Here is a 20,362-nt window from a genome sequence, read left to right on the forward strand (position 1 = left end):
AACATCCAGCCAACCCACATGTTTTTGGGAGCTACTGCCCACCAGGGGAGTTCCCCACCAGGCCCACTCTCAGACCCAGATCGCATATGTGCTGGTGGGTGTTAGGCCCTTACCTATAACTCATCTTTTTGTGAGCTGGTGGATGTTGTGGCATGGCCTACCCCACACCCTATTCCTGGGTGCACCTATGAGTGCTACAGCCTGGACCAGCCTGGCCTGTTCACAATCCCAGTACCCACGAGTGTCTTGGGTTTCCATGGTCATGCCTAGCTCAGCCTGTCACCACCTCCAGCTGTTCAGCAAACCAACAGATAGTGCAGTTTCGTAGGGGTGAGCCCATACATCCCTCACAGCTGGTTAGTGTCACGGCCAAGCTTAACATTACCTGTGTCCTATTCTGATGCTCATTGGTAGGTATTGTGATACCTAGCCTTGCCAAGTAGGACCCCAGCCTTAGCTTTACGGTATGTCAGTAGGTGGTAATCGGCAGCGGTCAGTGCTAATAAGCCTAGCTCACATGGGCAGGTGCGTCAGTTTGACCCACAAAGGTCATTCAGCTTCCCCCTTCAAATAGCATGTTCTTAGCCACCTTGCTTACCTTTAAGTACATTGGCCTTGTTGGTGGAAGTCACTGTTCATGTATAATCTATTCCCTCAGTGGTCCTCCCTCCCATACATTCCCATATCCCCTTCCCTGAGCAGTCCACCATCCCTGAGCCTGGGAGCACATGGGTTCCCTCAGCCCAGTCTTCCGAAGCTCAGTCTTCTGGTGGGGTGGAACTCTGAATAACCACCAGGGACCCGAGCTCCTGACACACATGCTGGCATTGGATTCTACTCCTCTGTCCAGTTGAGACCCAAGAACATTCACATATCCCCAATCCTGGTCCACCAGCACACCATACCAGCATGCTGCCTAGGGTTTGCCCTTCCGCATAACCTCACCCTGGATCGAGCATGTATGGAAATCTCCAGGCTCACCCTGGGTGTGAGCCCCTAGGTCTCTTCACATGCTTGCTAGCAGCATCCTTACAAGCCTGCACCCTACAGGTCTCCATGAAGCCAGGTACCCATGCTGGTGGACTTTATTATCATTTTTTTCTAGAATTTATTTTGTTGATATTGGAAAGGCAGATTTACAGAGAGAAGGAGAGACACAGAGAGAGATCTTCCATTTACTGACTTCCCAAGAAGCTGCAGTGGCCAGACCTAAGCTGATCTGAAAGCCAGGAGCCAGGAACTTTTTCCAGGTCTCCCGCACAGGTGTAGGATCCCAAGACTTTGGGCCATCATCCACTGCTTTCCCAGGCCACCAGTAGGTTCTGGATGGGAAGTGGAGCATCCGAGACATGAACTGGTGCTCATAGAGAATCTTGGCACATGCAAGATGAGGACTGTAGCCAATAGGCTATTGTGCCAGACCCTAGGACGTGAAATTTTAATGATTTGATGCCAGACTAACAATTTTTAAATAATATTTATACTGGTTATCAATTAGCTATTGCCTTGCTTTGGATGATTTTTCTTGAATTTTAGCATAATATTGATAGTAAGGAAGTAAAGAGTACTACGTTTCCTAAAGTTTTTGTAAGGAGAAATGAACATTTGTGCATATTTGGACTGGTTTAGATGGGACCTGGTAGGGCAGAGGGGATAAAATTCCAGGAGTCTGTGACTACAAAGTGTTTCTCAATTTTGAATAATTATTACAAAAAGAAAACCAAAAGATCATTTTTCTTATGCTGCAAACTTCTTGAAAGCAGAGGCTGTGACCTCAGGATCAATCATGGTATCTAGAATATTGTAGACTCAAAATCACATACATTCAAGGAATACAATACTTTAAAGGTAAACACACTCTGGCATTGTCTGGTCTCCTCTTAACATCAAAGTTTCTAGAATTACAAAAGCCTAGAAATGAAGACTTTGAGGTTAAGTCGCCACTTATGACATCCAGTGGGATGTAACTCATTTTGAAAGCTTCTTTTTTGAAAAGATTTACAGGAAATTTATTTCCACTACTTATCTCCAGATTTAAGTCTCAGCCATTGTAGTTAGCAAAGTGTGCATTGAGAGGATTTTCTGCTTTCTTGTGAAATCTGTTTTCTCTTTGTCAGCTACGGTTTGAGTTGTGAAATGGCGTATTACTCAGTCGAAAGTGTCAAGTTGTCTTTATACAGCTCATGGGATTAGAGTTGTATACGTTTGCATATGTAGGATTACTTGTGCAGCAGAGAGAAAATGACAAGTAAAAGATTAGGTTAACCTCACAGTGAAAAAAATGTAAACAGTTGTCAGCAGTGAAAACAATTAGGCTTGTGGCATTATGAATGCACCTCGGTCACTCCATTGTTTTGAAGCAGTTGAGCAGCCAACACTACCTGTCAAAGAGTGTTCCCTTGTCACAAATTATACATGGCTGTGACAGCACTTCAGAAAATGGGTTCCCAAGGTGACTTCGCTCACTAGGATTTAACTCACTTGCATTTTCTTAGAGATTACAAAAGCTATTCTTACAAAATCCTTTTGTGGTTGAAATTCTTATGGCTTCTCCCCCTTCCATTAAATAACTGTTTCTAAAGCTCCTATTGTGGAACACTTAGCTTTGTAGGTCACAGGATGGAAAAGGACAAGGCGTCATTTCTGCCTGCTAGTGGATGGCAGAAAACAGACAATGAGAAGACACTGAGTTGCTGTCCTGGAGTTCGAAGAGGTGGGAGAGATTACTCACTGCTATGCCATTTCAGCAAGCACTGCTATTTGGGCAGAACCAATCACTCATAGCAACTCAAACTGCAAAACTGCCGTATGTACAAAACACTACATAGTGTCTTTACTCACTTCTTAAGCTTTCTGGACTGTGGCATAAAAACATTGCAATGTTCAGAAAATCAGTAGGGAAGCAAGAGGATAGCCTGGTGATCAGGGTGCTCACACATCAGAATATATGAGTTCCCTTGTTGGTTCCAGTTCCCCGACTCCAGCTTCCTGCCCATGCAGGGAGACAGTGATGACGGCTCAAGTAAGTCTATACCTGCCATCCACATGGGAGACATGGATTATATTCCCAGCCCCTGGCCCAGGCTCGTCCCAGTTCTGGCTTTTATGTACATTCAGGGAGAGTGAGTCCATGGATGTGAGCTAACTTGCTCTGCTTGTTTGCCCCTCATACAAATGAATAAATTAATACTTAAAAAGTCACAAGCTTAAAGAGCATGACTCCAACACCATATACTCTGTTCTTTTTGTTCGCAAGCTAGAATAACGGTGACTAGAAGATTTCAAGGTGAGATTATTACTTGATACAGTTGAAGCACCTGCAGTTCACACGGAGAGGTGGATTGGCTGTGTCATGTGTGAATGTTACAGAGGGTGTGTAAAGGCATTACTTTCAGTCAAAGTCTGATGAGTAGGCTACAGGGGACATAAACAGCATCTCCAGAAAGCAGAGGTGGCTGGAAGAGCTCAGAGAAGAGACAGTTTTTGAGCATAAAAGGTGGGAAATGGTGCCATCTGGAGCTCCTTTGTAAATGGTGGGAACCCAGCCCAAGCTGGGTTCTATTGGTATGATCATCTTCTGTCTCTCAGGTACATTAGCAGGAAGCTGGATCAAAAGCAGATGCAACACTTGATTCCAGACCCTCTGATATGATATGATATTTCAGCAGTGTTATAACCCACTGTGCTACAACAGCTACTCCTACAGTATGATTTTGAAGTTAGATATTATGATCTTCGTATTTTTTCCTATTTTGCTTAGGGTTTCTTTGACTAGTCTGGATATTGTGTGGGTCCATGTAAATTGTAGGATTGTTATGTCTAACTATGTGAAAAATGTCATTTGTGTACTGATGAGAATTGCGCTTGATTTGTGGGTCTGACACCCCAAAATGATGAATGACATGGGTCCTTTTCAAGACAATAATAGGAAATTGAATGTTCAATAGTGGTGGCTTGCTTAAATAGTTTGCAAAGAAATCAGATGAGTACCTATGACAGCATAATACCTTGTTTGAAGGAAAAATACTGTGTACGTTGTCAATGAGCACTGATGCTGTATTCACTACACAGAAGTGAGCTTGCTGCTACTCTGGGTTATCCATTGTCATTTCATATCGACTATGCTTTACAAGGTTGAAAATAGGCTGTATGTACAAAAGCATGGTTTTTGACTATTGGGTAGGAGACACTGTTTTAAGTCTCTTCAGGCATTCTGATATGCAATGCAACTGTCTGAATCAGTAGGTTACATGCCCACCCCAACTGATCTGTTTTCATTTACCTCATAGGGCTCATCATTTGTTTTGTAAGTTTTTCCTTTTTGGTTTGGTTAACAACAACAACAACAACAAGAAGATACTCGGGGGGGCGGGGGTGTCTGGCCTAGTGGTTGAGACACTGGGTAAGATGACCATATCCCATAGATGAGTGCCTGCTTCTAGCCAAGGCTCCAGCTCCTGATTTCGTCCTTGTGTTAATGCGGACCCTGGGGAACAGTGGTGCCAGCCCCAGGAACGAGTCCCTGCACCACCACCAAGGAGACCTGGGTCGATTTCTTGGCTTTCAGTTTTGGGCCCCAGGCATCTGGGGAGTGGACCAGACTATGGCAACTGGGGGGCGGGTGGTGGAGTGGGATGGAAAAGAATGGTCTCTTTCTATCAGTCTATCTCTGTTTTTCTCTTCGTCTCTTAAAAAAATAATATTTGTTTTAAAGTTGAATTCAACTTCTGCTTAAATCATTGGAGACAGAAATCGTATAGATTTGTTTTTTCCTCAAATTTTTATTTTGCAATTTCCCAAATTATTAAAGAACAGAAGGATTAGTACAATGAACATACATATGTAGATTCTTATACCTTTCATCAAAAATCACAAGTTGTTAATATTTTGTCCCTTCATTTTTTATCTGCTTCACATACCCACATAGCTAAACCCTCTTTTCTATAGTTTTTGCAAATAAATTGAAGATAATACTCTATACTTTTGTGTATGTTTTCTAAAGATAATAGTATTTTGCTATGTAATCATGATACTTTATTATACTAGATAATACTACCATTATTTCAATTAAAACATAGAATAAACATAAAAATGTACCCACTTAAAGTTTTCAATCAGTGTTCAAATGTCACATATGCTCTTTGCGCATTTTTTGGTCTCTATGAGTACAGAAAGCATTTTTTTTTCCTTTATAAATTTAATTTTTATGACATTGCTTTTTCTTTAGAGTGCAAGAAGTGTTCAGAACATTTCATTGTATTCATTTTCCTTATTGTTCTTTATAATCATATTCAGTGTAAGTACTTTCATCACAATAATAGTAGCTGATGTTGGGATTCTATTTGTGTGCTACTGGGAATTGCAAAATTTCAGATTGCCTTTCTGTCAATAGTGCTATTTGATCATTTAGTCAAGGTAGTGACTGTCAGATTTTTCCAATGAAAAGATAAAATTTTCTCTTTGCAATAAATACTTCATTGTAGGGCAATACTTTGAGACACTTTGAGCTTTTTTACTAGTTGAATTTTGCTCCTATTCTTGTTTTGTAACTGAGTTCCATTTTTAATTATTTTCCACTGTCATATTTGATATAAACTTGTAAGCTACTTCAAATTATATCTGGAATTAAGTGGAAACAAAATATATATATTTCATAACTCTCCATATAAAGTACTAGGTAAAATCTTTACTGGAATAGTTTTGCTTCATTTAAGTATCAGTGTGCTAGTTAGTGAAATAACTATATAATTATAACCATATAATTCATTGTGTCTCCATTTTGATACAACTTAAACAAAAATAAGCTGTGCTTCTCTAATTGCCTAAACACCTATGTCACCGTGACTTAAGAGTAAATCAGTTGTATGAGCACTACAGTGAAAATGAAGAGAAAAAAGGCAATACAGACACCTTTGACACCAAACAGATGGAACAGATTTGACCAGAAGGACTCGGGCTGTTCAACTGCACGTGTTTTCAGGGGTTTGAGAATCCGTTCTCTTTGTGTGAGAATGGCTTCTCGGGCCCCACTCCATTTCCCTGGCCCCTGTAGACGGTACTGATATGGGGTGCAAGGCCCATAGAAAATTTCCTTAGCCAGCTTTATATCCCAGAAGAGAAGAGACAGTAGGTTGGGTTTGACCCCTAATTCGGTGGCAATTTCATCCATGTAGGTGATATACTCAATGCGATGTTGATTTCTTGGGGTGTCAAAATATCTGGAATAGGAAGGAAACTATTAGACACAATGTACTAGATCTTAGCTGATATCTTCCTCTGATTTCTTAGTGAATTTTATTTCTGCTGTTTAATGACTCCGTTATCTTGTACTTATCAAACCACCTTCATGAAATACATATGTCTTAATCTATTTAGAAAAATCCCTAAGCACAAACTATGAATCCCTGATGTCTCGAGAATTGCTAAAGCATTCAGTAGTGTGACACACATAAAGGACGTGTTGGATGAGTACAGAGGCAGTCTTAGTTATCAGTCACCTGCCAGATACTGAATCTCATCCTGTTATGCAAACCTTGGTGAATGAAGAATGTGCAAGTTAAGCACAAGAGAGAGTTGACTCCTTTGTTCACTTCATGTTCCATGTTACATAAAATACCGGTTCTATATCTTGAATCTGGACACAAATTATATACTTGCATATGCCTAGACAGCCACAGACTGGTTGGGCTTGCTTTTATATGACTTGTCCCATTTACTTGACAGTAAAAAACCATTGCTAAATCATTTGAGGGAAGAAGGAAACAAAGTTAGAATTACAATTTAAACATGATCAAAACTCTGGGTAGAAACAGAGTAGGCTATTCAAGAAAAGCATAATAAATGACAGATGAATCAAGTAGCTAAATAAAGAATTTGCAAAGGAATACAGAATGGAGTAGGAAAGCTTTAATGTCATTAATTAAGATTAAAGAAAGAATTCACCAGAATTTGATAAATATTAAAGGAAGTTTCTTTAAAAATAAAAATTAACAATAGAATACACAAATCATTTGAAAATGAAGCAAAAAAAATTACTAAACACAAAAAAATGTAAAAAGGGATTTTATGTAAAAATACAGGAAAGCTTAAAACAATAGTAAAATATTATGCATAGTTAAGCTTAAAATTTGCAAAATTCAAAGACAATGATGATTTTCTAATAAAATACATTTTTAGATTTGACATAATACAATGCAAGTGGACCAATAATTCTATAAGTAATGGAAAAGCTGATCTAAGCATTATTTCCTAAATAGTTGCTGCATCTAATATTTATATGAATGATTTATTTCATATTTTCAGGTAACATGAAATCTCATCTTATTTGTTTTTGTTTATACAAAAGCACTCATTTGTCTTGTAAAGTGAATATAAAGTGAATACAAAGCCGATAACTTAATACAGCAACATAGAAAAGGAAAAGGAGAATCACAAATCAAATCTTTGTATGGATATAGTTGCAAAAGTTATAAATGAAGTCCTACAAAATCCAATTTAGGAATATTTAATCATAATCCAGGACAGGCATTTAGGCAAGTGGTTAAAATGCTTGCCTCCCACACTGGATTGCCTGAGTGGAATTCTCAGATCCACATTCTGACTTCTGCTTCTCCCCAGGGCAGGCCCGAGGAGGTGTGTGGATTCAAGCTACCCACATGGGAAACTGCACTCCTAAACTGCTGACTCTGGCCCCAGCTCACCTCCAGCCATGCTGGGCATTGGTGACTGAACTAGTACATGGGAGCTCTCAAATGAATTAAAAAAAAAGAGTAAAACACAAGGATCACGTAGTCTTTATTCCTGAAAATTAAGGAAATAGCTAACAGCATTAATATATAAATGTAAATTCATGTCATTTTAGAATTTGATCAGAAAGCATTTGATGAAAACCAGCATCCATTTATTTTCAAAAGGTAGGAATAGAGGGATATTGTCTCAATCTCCTGTAGACAATATCATCTGTTTGCTGTCCTGCAGCGATGGACTTGGTACATGGAGCCTGACAAAGAATACGCCTGGGCTACTGACTGATGGTCAATAGCTGAATTTTATTATCAGCATCAGATTTTAAAGAGAGGTTGTCATCTATGCATCAGGGAGGGGAGTTTGAGGCATTTACATTTCTACAGCAAGAGACAGAGTCCCTTCAAACACTATTTGTTCATCTAGCAGGCTCCTTTCCTCGGTCTGTGAATTCCTGTTCCTCTACCTGGGGGAGGAAGCAGCTCTCTTTGATCTGGTGTCTAAACCTGTGGACTAGAGAATTCCCTGTCTATTCACTTCCATATGAATTGCTCTCCGGGTCCTCCGGGCAGCATTGGAAATAGCTCTGGCTCTGCACTAGCAAAAATTCACAATGTCCTTCTACAATCATCTTTAATGGCGAAGCCCTAGAGAGAGAGTCTGAACAAATGAAGCAAGATGCCTGTGTTTTCACTATCTGAACTCATCCTGTAAGTTACAACCAACACACACACACGCAACCTCATATGCCTGTGAATGGAATAGCTAATATCACAGTTTCTATTGTCTGCTTAGCAAACCTAAGAAATCAGATGAACATTATTATAACTAACAAAAAGAATAAAGTTTGATCATAAAATAAATGCACATGTTAATGACTTTCATAAAATTTAGGATTTAATCAGAAATTACAAAGGGAAAATCCTTTTATTTTAGACACAAGTACTAACTAGTAAGGCATAAGCTTAAAGTAGAGACATAAGGTGATGGAAAATGTGATATTTACATGTCATATTTAGTTATTTGTCTATAATTGTCCATTTAATTGTGGAATTGTTATAGGGTTACTCTATCCCATTTCTTCCAACATTTCCCAAAAGTGTTCCTCACATGTAAGTTTATTATATAAAGTGTATGGGATATGTGTTTAATAAGATAAAATAAAAGTGTGCTTTAAGCTTGGGTATATATTTGGATATATATACTTGGGTATATATTTGAAAAGTTACTTTCCTTTCCTCAGATTCTGAATTTAACTAAAGTTTCGTGTTGCTTTTGTGATTTCAGTTTTTGCAATGAGTCAAAGAACTCTTTCCATGTTTCTTATTGGTTCTCACTTTGCAGACAACTTGTGCACTGACTTGGCATTCAACAGGTGATGGGATTTATGGGCCACAGCCAGACACTTTCCAGGCACGAACCCCATGCAGGTGTTTTCATTGTTCTACCATTAAATTAAACTGGAAGGTGTTTTTTTTTTTTTAGGTGAATGCGAATCATACAACTAGAAAATGAGAGAGCTGTATCTAAAGCAGATTTCATTTACTTTAACAGTAATTTTCTTACCTTTTTTTAATTTTCTGTTTCCTCTTAGTGATGTCAGCCATCATCTCATTCACGGAAGGTAATGTTTTCAGTCCTGAGAAAGAGAAATTGGAGGGCTGTTAGCAAGCCTAAGGGAGACAAGGAAATAAATTACGGTTAAGTGCACATATGTGTCTTTGACTTGTGAAAATAATTCAACAAATGCACTTTTCTGTGCGTATGTTATACTAAAATTAAGCCTTTAAAAATATCACATTGCCAAGAGGCAGTAAGGTACAAGTTGAAAACCTTAAATATAACAACAGTGATAAATGATTGTATAACTGCTGTCAGATATAACCACCATTATATCATCCACTTGTTATCTTTTAATGGTCCATGGGTGTCATTTACTGGTGCCCATATTTCTAGACCTGGATTTATTGTTGATGTCAATAAAGAAAATGTATACTTGCCAGAACAAAGAGAGGCAAAGCATGTACAAGGAAATCAAGATGTCTGAATTAGAGCTACACTAGAGACTTTTTGAATTACAGCAAGAGTTATTAGAAATGATTCCACTGGAGAAGTTATTTCACAGCTTCAAAGTATGAATAACACAAGATATAGATACAATGCAAGCCACCTGAATAAATATTCAGAATTCAGTGAATGACCATGCTTCTTATAAATTTCTGACTTGCCTAATTGAGAATTTACATCTCAGAACAGATTTGTTAGAAGGGCACTAATTTGTATCCCATTCTGACCTTCAGGAAAGAACTGTGGAATTTCCTGATGTAGGTTAATACAACCACTATTGAAAGCAATATGGAGAGTGCATAGAGAACTCCAAATAAACCTGCCATATGACCCAACTAAACCGCTCCTAGGAATATATCCAAAGGAAATGAAAACTGCATATGAGAAGGGGATCTGTAATCCTATATTTGCAGCAACACAATCTACAATAGCAAAGACATGAGAACAACCCAGATGGTCATCAAAACGAGAGTGGCTAAAGAAATGTGGTACATCTATCCCATGGAATACTACTCAGCTATTAAAAATAATGAAATTATACCACCATTATGCTCAGTGAAATAAAGGTGAAATAAAACCCAAAAGGACAAATACTATATGTTCTCTTTGATATAAGGCTGGTAGACCACACAATAGCATCATTTTACCCAAGAAGCTTTTATGTCTCTTTTTCATTTCTTCATTGATACATTAGTTCTTCAGTAGTATGTTGCTTAATTCCACGGTGCTGTAAATTTTTTGCTTTAACTTCATTCCTGTTGTTGACTTTGTTTCATTGCTTCTCATTTAAGGGAATGTGTAGTGACAATGTGATAGAGGTTATCATATCCAGATGTGAAGATACAATGCAGTATGCAACTCTACTTCCAATTCAAAGATGGACTCCCAATGAGACTGTTGGCTATATCTTGACAATAGGATGCTGGACTGTCTGCCATTGTCTGTACCAGCAATGTCAGGACACACTTAAATACCAGACTGATAGACTTAAGACTGCTTATAAAGGACTATACTATTGTAATAATATGGGGAACATCATTCAGGAAGTAGAAATTTGGGGAGAGGAATTGGGAAATCCAAGACCCTATGGAATTGTACCATGAAATAATTAAAAAAAAAGATAGAATTTTAATTCTTGAAAATCTGAGCAGAGAGAATCTGAGGTGATTTAGGACAGTGAGGGAAGGGGATTGATACCATTTAGTCAATATACTCTGTCTCTTTAAAAAAAAACCCTGATTTTGGCTTTTTCATACTTATTTTGCTTTGCTCTACAGCATCAACTGGGGTAAGGCCTTGGGAAATGCATCAGGAATGGGTGATATACATCATATCATTTCACCACCCTTTTCAAATATGCTTAGTGGCACGTACTCCTTTGCTGGGTTTCCTACCTCGCAGGCCTTGTTTGTATAAATCCTGAACAGAAATTTGCTTTCTTTTGGAAAAAAAGATGAACGTGTGTTGAACATCCAGATTTAATCTGATTATAATTTTGCATGTTTTTCCTTATTCCTTTTAAGCTTTTACTTAAATAAGTTTTTGTTTGTTTGTTTGTTTTAGACATTTTAAATTCTAGAGAATAGATTGGCAATGAAGCCTAAGGTCTCTTGCTTGGACAAATGGAGATGACACATTGAAGAGAAAATCTTTGAGTGCACTTAGAATCTTCACTTATAAACCAGGAGCCTGTGATGTTCCTGTAGAAAGAAGACAGCAACTTACCCTTGAACACACGTGCAACCCATCGGCTCTGGAGCTCTGAGGTGGGAATGGTGGCTCCTATAGGCTGGAAGATGCCAATGAAAGCTAATGTTGGCTTTTCTAACTGAGGAGGGAAGACAAATTTAAATCTGGGATTATGCTTGAATTCATTCTCCAAGAAAGGGAAAGAAAATGTGGATCCTGTGGCAAAGATCACAGCATCAATTTTCTCTTCAGTGCCATCTTCAAAGATGGCAGTTGTCTCAGTGAACTCCGTCACGTTGGGTTTGATCATCACTCTTCCAGATATGATGTGATTGGGCAAATTATCAGCGAAAGTAGACTGGTAATTAAGAAACCTGCGACATAAGGAAGGCACTATCAACAAGTGAGTATTACTATTTTTTTATGAAGATGTGGTAGATAAGTCCTCTGGGAGCAATCATTCTGTTTGAATCAATTTCTTGCTTTTTATTGCTTAAGAGACTGATTTTCAGTTAAACAGGATTTTAACATTGGCCCTGCTGTGAGACTTCAGATTAGTCATGAAATATTTCAGGGTCTTTTGCCTGACTTGTGAAAGTATAATAAAGACAAAATAACAAGGCCAGATGGTGCTAATGACTAAATGCATGTTTTTACAAAATTGTGTTTTTACAAACGATAAAGTATTTTGATTTTTAATCTGTCTTTTGTGCCTAATAGCATGTAAGTATTGATATTATTCAGTCATTAATATTTTTCATGGGACTACCAGCTGTTACTGCATGATTTTACAGAGATTTATGTATTTACATGAATGAAAGAGAGAGAACAGAGAGAGAGAGAGAGAACAGGGAGAGGCATGCCTTTCATTTGCTGGTTGACTTCCCAAAAACCACAATAGCTAGGACTGGGATGAGGCCAAAGCTGGGATCCAGAAACTCCACCCCGGTCTCCCATGTGCGTAGCATGGACTCATGGACTTGAGTCACAGGTTGACGCTCTCCAGGCACATTAGCAGGGAGCTGGATTGTAAGGAGAGTGGCTGGGACTGCAGCTGACTCTGATATGGAATCCGGATGTCCCCAAGGACACCATATAGCTGTACAACTTTTCATTTTAAAGTCTTATTTCAGAATAGCCTTAAATTTGCAGAGCAAAAATAGTGAGGTAGCAATGCAAAGAGGATGTATGATTTTGAGAGAAAATCTTCATTAGAAAAATTTGTGCTCAGTTTCATACAGACTTTGGTAACCATAATTTGAGATTTGTGCCAATTAGCAGGAGGATGTTCTAATCTCAGATAAACTTTACTGTGAGCACTTATTTTTCATGTTTTGAATGATTTTGTTCCTAGCAAAGTCCCTGGAGTTATAGACTATATATCATGAAACTGCAGATATTCTAGATACTTTCTGAAATGGATTTTCAGTAGCCCTCCTTGAGTTCACGCATTTAATATCTTTAGCATAGATTTCCTAGTGTGGGAAGCTGCGCTGAATAAGAGAAGGTGAGGATCACGAATGGATACATGCGGACATCAACTTCTAAGGAGGGAGGACTGGAAAAGAAGGTGGAAGAGCAAGCAAAAGGAAACGAGGGATGAACTGGACAGAGGAAGGTCTGAGAACTAGCTAGGTTGTGGGGGCAAAGTTAAGGTGGTAAAGTTAAGAGATTGCTATTGGGCCCGGCACGACACCCTAGTGGCTAAAGTCCTCACTTTGCATGTGCTGGGATCCCACATGCGCACCGGTTCTAATGTCGACCGTCCCGCTTCCCATCCAGCTCCCTGGGAAAAGCAGTCGAGGTCAGCCCAAAGCCTTGGGACCCTGCAGCCACGTAGGAGACCCTGACGAGGCTTTGGGCCCTGGCTTCAGATGGGCTCAACTCCGGCCGTTGGGGCCATTTGGAGAGTGAACCAATGGATGCAAGATTTTCCTCTCTGTCTCTCCTCCTGTCTGTATGTCTGACTTTGCAATAGAAATAAATAAATCCTTAAAAAAAAAAAAGAGGTTGCTATTACACAGTGTGCTCCGACGTGACATCCAGATGCACTGTGGTTCTAGGATGATGTGGATGGCTCAACTATAGTAGGATAAGAATTAAATGAAGCAGGGGAGTCGGGGCGTGGCCTGGCATAAGCGGTAGGAAGTCACACCTACAGGAAGTGCCTTGGTTGACGGAGGTTTCAGGGTAACAACAAAATCAATTTTATACTTAGGGAGTGAACTGGAAGTAGTTGACAGAAGGTAATGAAAAAGGCAATAGATTGGAACAGTTACACGACAAGAATCACCAATTAAACAAGGATGTAATTCTCTAGTAACTCACACTCTGTCCATCACATCTGAAAAATAATTTTCACAGCTTGTCAAGTGACTACTAATAAGGAGAGACATTGAATATTACCAACCAAATTAAATCCTATCAAGAATTAGAATTATACGAAGATTAGAGGTTATGTCAACTAGCCTAGTCATTTAAAAATATTTGCTTCATTTCTATCATTCTGCCATCCAGATTAATCAATACATTTTTTTGAAAGGAGAGAGAGGGCAGAAGTTGTGGTGCAGTCAGGATGACTTGCTGATTGCAACACTCTAGGGTACATGAGGACTGATCTGAGCCCTGGCCACTCTGGTTCCACCCAGCTCCCTGGCACTGCACCTGGGAAGCGGTTAAAGCTGCCTCAAGTGTTTCACCTAGGAGACCTCCCTTGGGCCTGGCCTAGCCTTTGATTTTGTGGCCATCAGGGAATGATTCAATGGACGGAGAACTTCTTTCTCTGTTATTCATATAAATAGCTACATAAATATGTATATGTATATATTTTAAAAACACCTTTAAAAAAATTCTAGACCTTACCTATGTTTAGGCTGGAGTCCGTAATTGGCATGGTTAAATCTTGTGTTCAATTTCTTCTCATGCCACCTGTTGACCATGAATGTGGGCAGTATTTTATGCATTAGTTCGTTATAACGCGTGAACAGTGCGCTGTCAAGGGGCTTTCCATCGTCCCAAACCCGGTTCCATATCCAGGCCCCTCGCCTTGTGCTGATGAAGACCTGTAAGACAGAAATTGTTGCCCAGTAACAACCTCATTCTTTTTTTCTTTTTAATATTTATTTCATTTTTATTGGAAAGTCAGATACACAGAGAAGAGGAGAGACAGAGAGGAAGATTTTCCATTTGATGATTCACTTTCTAAGTGGCTGCAATGGCCAGAGCTGAGCCGATCTGAAGCCAGGAGCCAGGAGCTTCTTCCAGGTCTCTCACGTGGGTGCAGGGTCCCAAGGCTTTGGGCTGTCCTCAACCGACCGCTTTTCCAGGCCACAAGCAGGGAGCTGGATGGGAGGCGGGGCACGCATATGGGATCCCAGCTCATTCAAGACAAGGACTTTAGCTGCTAAACTATCGCACCGGGCCCAAAACAACTTCATTCTCTATCACTCTGATCTCAGAGCTTCAAGTGTGTTTGTTTGAAATCAAGGGGATTGTATCAAGTTCTCACATCGCATGGGCTCCTTATCTGTGTCCTCTCACCAGGGATACATTCCTCAATCACAGCTACTGAAAGTTCTTTCAATTCATTTGTTCTTTGCATTTGAATGTTCATTATAGCTGGCTTAGGTATCTGGACTCAGAATGTGAGAGAAGAAAAGCTGAAGTGAATGAGTTACTGGTTATATCCATGTTTTCTCTAAACTGTACCATTCTATAATTTAGTCCGGTGGGGAAATATCTGGATATGAAATCTGGGATAACACCCAAGTTTCACTTTGGGATTTTCTTTTACATTTACAAGTGGAAGATTGAACATGAGAAGTGTGACAAACGGAGGTTGCATTTTGAGGAAGTGTGTCATTTCAAGTGTTTTAGCGGAGGCTAAAGTCACCAGCTTGTAAGTTTCTTCATCATACAGAGTCTGACACACGCACCAGTGTCTAGTACGCCATGCCAGACTTGGGCAAAACAACATTCTGAGTGGTTGACTGCAGAAGAGGAGACTTTGTTTTTTTTCTACAAGGGCCATTTTGGTATTTTAACATCATTCCTGAGCCATACAAAACTATTAATTTAAAAATTAGTCTTCTGTAGATTTCTTGAATTTTGGGTCTTGCCTGCAGTTGCCTTGGCAGGGACGTAATAAATCATTTTGGCCTGTAGGCTAGACATTGAGTCCTACATAGGAGAAGTTAATTATTGGGGACCTTGCATCTTCTTCTTGGAAACTTGCAATCAAAACTAAAATTGTATTTTGAATACTGGAAAGCCATCCCTCTGCAATCTTTCGAGGCCAGTGACTTTTCCTGCAGAGCGAAAATTGCTTTTTTTCCTACTCTTCATTTTTCCCACATTCAGTTGGAACCCGTAACATTTCTGCTCAATTGATAACAACTTATTCATATGTTGGTATTGTCTCTCTGCTCGTGTGTGGGCATATTTTTCTCTATTCAGCCTTTATTACTGAGATGAAAATTTCATGTTTTCTGTAAAATTATTTCAGTTAGAGAAGTCCCATCTTACTATGGCAGCTCATTTTGGTTCCCAGGCTATCTGACTCAAGTGTTTGTTTGTTTGTTTTTATCAATGCATTCTGATATGGAAGGCTACTTTTCTTTCGTTTGTTTGTTTGTTTGCATTCTTATTCTTAAACTCACATAAAGTCTGAGGAAAAGCTTGCCATCACCATGCTGGGAAGGCGGCGGTTAAGGCTGACTGAGAGAGAAGCGTTGCTAAGGCAGTGCAGTGACTTCCCATCCCCCACCCTAGTCACCTGTTCAGCAACAGTGCAGATCTCGCCAGCCACGTCTGCTCCGGAATTCCCAATGCCAACCACGACAACTCTCTTCCCTGAAAAATTGTCTGGATTCCTGTATGCCCAAGTGTGGAGATAGTCGCCTTTAAATTTCTTAATCCCTAGGAGAACAGAATAGTATCCCTGAATTCGTAGAAATGGAATAGACTGCTATGCAAAAATTTATTCCTGAACTTGAAATGTATATCACTTAAGCCACCTTTCTTGTGGTTTGTCAGTTGCTATTAATAATATAGACTTCATTTATCCAAGGAACAAAGTGTTCAGTGGCAGGGATGACAGGATTGAGGGCAAATTAAAAACATATTGCTATTTCTCTTTTGAAAGCCAGTTATAAATATGTTCAGTATGATGACTCTTGTTATTTTTAAGAGATTGCTGTCCCTTTTTAATTCTCTGCTCTTGTATGAGGACCAGTTCTGCTATTTTTATGACTCTATAAATGGGTTTCAAAGTTGTGAAGGTACACGTAAAAGCAGAACAATGCTGTCCAAAAGAAATATCATGGGGACCACATGTGTGATCTTGAACTTCATAGTAGCCATATGAAAACATTTGACAATATATTAATTTCAATTATGTGTCATATTTGACTCAACATAATCTTTGCTGTTTTTAACATATATGGGCAGTATACCAAGAAACTGATTAAATATCTAACACATTTTAACACTATTTTCAAAATCTGGTTTGTATTTCACAATGAAAGTGCATGTCAACTCCTGTTAGCTACATGGCAAGGGTTAAATCATGGCAGCTAGCTAGTGGCTATTCTCTAGAATAAAGTAAGTACAAGTATTCTAAATTTCAAAGTGTCTTGAAGAGAAATTTAATTTAAAAACATGGGATGTTGTCACGCAGTCTAAAATTATTTTTGACATGTCTTGGTATTCACTGAATCTTTTCATGATCTCTAAAATATCTCCCGAATATTGAGTTCTCTATTGAGTACTGATTCCATTGCTTTTTATAAAGCCTCATCATCATCCCTTTCATGGATTGTAACACCCCCTCCTGTCAATCTAATAGCTTTCCCTTCTCTTTTCAATTAATCTTCAACACTACTACAAAATTGATGTTTATAAAGTAAGAAGATTATGTGCCTGCCTACATACCCACTACTGACATAATTTGCAGAAACGCTTTGGGGTTCTTTCATTGATTTGCGTGTCATCCTTGTGCAGGGGCCCTGCTAATCTTCTCTGTATTTTAGTATATGTGCTGCTGAAGTGAGCACATGGGGTTCTTTCATTGATTTGAACGTAGCTCTCCCTGTACACTCACCTGTCCCAGCCACATCCAGGGTGTGCTGATCTATGAGCTTGCCAACTACTTTATGCTCAACTGCTTTCCATGCTTAAGCATTGCTTCCTCTGTCTAGAATGCCTTGCTCCAGAACTTAGTTTTCTAGGGAAACTGTTAGGGTTTAGCTCAAGTGCAACTCCTAGTGTCAAATCTTTCCTGTCTCTTCCAGAAAGTTACCACACACCGCCCACCCCCGGCTTTTTTTTTTTTTTTTTTTTGTATTGCCATGCATGACTATGACAGTGCAGTGCAAACTGCATACCGATTTAGAAGGATGCAAATAGTTTTTTGACATACTCATCAGTTAAATACCTGGAAAATCATGTAAGGGCAAAATTTGATCAGTGTAATAGCCACTGCAGACCATGATACCATCAAAGACGTAGGTTTTCAACTCCTGATCGGTTTCCACCACAACATCCCACTTGCCAGAGGTCGCAAAGTCAGAGCTCTTCCTCACACTGCACACCTTCGACTGGGAGGAAGGGAACAAAGCCAGTCTTAGTCCTGAAGCATTCTCCCCAGCCTCCGCTAGGACCCTATGTCTTTCCAAGGGAGTAGGTAGCACATGAAGAGTGCGTTCATCACTCTGCGATCTTTATAAGTTTCATGCACATAAGCTTCCTAAAACTATCCTTTCTCAGAGACCAGGATATTTCAGGGGAGGGAGGGAATAAAATATGAATTTTCCCCCCTAAAATCTATTTTCAAGAGTTAATAAAATTAGTGGGAAGCTAAATTTCAAGTTCAAGTCTTGAGATGATTCTTTTTCTCTGAGGGAAAATCCTTTATTAATCCTAAGATTTGTGGGAGACTTACTATTTCTTTCATAATTTTGATGAAAAATGCAAATTGAATATGTGCTTTAGCTTGCTCTGGCTTTCACAGGCTTTGTCTTGACTACTCTGCGAATAGAAGCATGGTTTTTGTTTCTTACCAGGAACTGGATGTGTTTCAAAAGATGAAAGTGGTTGGCATACAGTCTGAGATACTCCATTATTTTGGTATTATGCAAATAGTTGGGATAGTGCTCCGGGAAAGGGTAGTCACTAAAGGCCATCATCTCCTTCGAAGTGTTGCAAGTCAAAGACTTGTATATCCCAATGCTTCCATTTTCAGTTGTTTGCTAGAGGAACAAACCAATCCATGATTTCCAGAACTCAGGAACACAGTAAAGAGTATACTAGGCATGATCAGACATATGGTGTTGGGGCTTATCTTTTTTTAAAGGTGCATATTGACTGTCAGTTGTCTACAAAATTGTCCAATTGGATGTATTGGTCTCAGTTCCTATTTAAAAATGTTTATGAGAGAGAGGGAGGAAAAGAGAGAGGGAGGGGGAAGAGAGAGAGAGAGAGAGAGAGAAGGAGGGAAAAAGGGAAGTAGGGAGGGAGAAAGAGAGAGAGAGAGAGAGAGAGAGAGAGAGAGAGAGAGAGAGATTCCTTTCGGTGAATTTATCCCCCAAGTGGCTACAACATCTTTTGAACCAGACTGAAGTCAGGCATCAGGAACTCAATCCAGATCTGCTACGTAGGTGTCAGGAATTCAATGACTTGAGCTAATGCTGCTATCTCCCATGGTGTACTTTAGCAAGAAACTGTACTCAAGAACAGAGCTAAGTGTCAAAGCCAGGAAGTCTGAAGGAGGAAGGCGTGGTAGGTATGAAATCCAGGTGCTCTGATGTAGGATGCAGGCATCGTAAGTGGATCAAACGCCTGTCCCACAGATTCGCTTTGTTTAGAAGGGGCATTTTAGTGGCTCAGAGTCCAGTCTGTAGTAGTAGACCCAAAGTGATATCATAGCACAGAATAATAGAAAAAAAAAAGAGTATACATAGTAAAAGTATAATGAACAAAAGCAAAAGAAATAAAATTAAAGCAAAAGAGAAGAAAAGGTTGGGAAGAGAAATTTCCAAAGGATAAAACAGATACCATGCTGAAAGTAATTTGTGCTGCGAGGAACTCTGAAAGAACGCACTACATGATTTGGGAGGGAAAAAAGTACAAGTATGGGATATTTTAATATGCTCATAAATTAAAACCAACCAAAACAGATAAATGTGATGAATTCTTACAAAGTAGTTGGCTGTTTTGAATAACAATGACACATTGTGTTTCAGAAGTCTATACTTTAAGGCTATACTTATTTCCTTTTGTAATTTGGAAAAATTCATCTTTTGATGATGTGAATTACAAGCAATGATTACACACACCTTTCTTGGCAGGGATAGTTGTTTCAACATCTGAGTGAAAACACAAAGTAGCACAAATAGCTGGCCTACACTGTAAGAAGAAACGTGAGAATCGAAGTGCAAGAGATCTTACGTCATGTTACCAGATCTGCTAGAAGCAAAAAAAGTTTATATAAATATATTATTACTTTGGAGAGAATACTTCAGGAGGAAATAATGTAAATGTCATAGTTCTGTTGATAAGAAAGAAACGTCTATGACATAAAGATGTGTCAGACTTTATGAGAACGCTTATAAAATTACCTTGTATTTCCACAGTCCTCCGATGTCATTGGATTTTTCAAAGCATACAGGCTCCAGCCCCTCCTCCAAGCAGCACTTGATGGCACCTAATCCACTGACCCCAGCACCAATCACTGCAATCTTTTTTGCTTTCATGGTCCCTTGAATAAAGAAAAGTTCTTGCAAACTTTTTGACAAACACAAATCAAGGCTGATTATCTCTCTGCTCTTTTGGGATTGTTTGCTTCTTTCTAACGCAGTTGATGTTA

At 39.2% G+C, this 20,362-nt stretch overlaps 1 protein-coding gene and 1 pseudogene across 1 annotated transcript in view; both read right to left on the reverse strand.

Annotated features, from left to right (window-relative positions):
• LOC121171526 (flavin-containing monooxygenase 5-like) overlaps positions 1 to 20,249 on the reverse strand; it is a 96,879-nt gene extending 76,630 nt beyond the window's left edge. The window contains exons 1-8 of the mRNA XM_041003263.1: positions 20,115 to 20,249; positions 18,558 to 18,746; positions 17,933 to 18,095; positions 16,274 to 16,416; positions 14,362 to 14,561; positions 11,536 to 11,873; positions 9,310 to 9,382; positions 5,911 to 6,218 (exon numbers count right to left, since the gene is read on the reverse strand). Of these exons, the coding sequence (XP_040859197.1) occupies positions 5,911 to 6,218; positions 9,310 to 9,382; positions 11,536 to 11,873; positions 14,362 to 14,561; positions 16,274 to 16,416; positions 17,933 to 18,095; positions 18,558 to 18,746; positions 20,115 to 20,249 (1,549 nt within the window). The remainder of the gene's footprint in view (positions 1 to 5,910; positions 6,219 to 9,309; positions 9,383 to 11,535; positions 11,874 to 14,361; positions 14,562 to 16,273; positions 16,417 to 17,932; positions 18,096 to 18,557; positions 18,747 to 20,114) is intronic.
• Positions 17,453 to 17,552, reverse strand: LOC121171701 (annotated as a pseudogene).
• Positions 20,250 to 20,362: the final 113 nt, after the last annotated feature.

The sequence above is a fragment of the Ochotona curzoniae genome, unplaced genomic scaffold, assembly GCF_017591425.1.
Source record: "Ochotona curzoniae isolate NIBS_2020 unplaced genomic scaffold, NIBS_Ocur_1.0 scaffold_2683, whole genome shotgun sequence".
Taxonomy (NCBI): Eukaryota; Metazoa; Chordata; class Mammalia; order Lagomorpha; family Ochotonidae; genus Ochotona; species Ochotona curzoniae.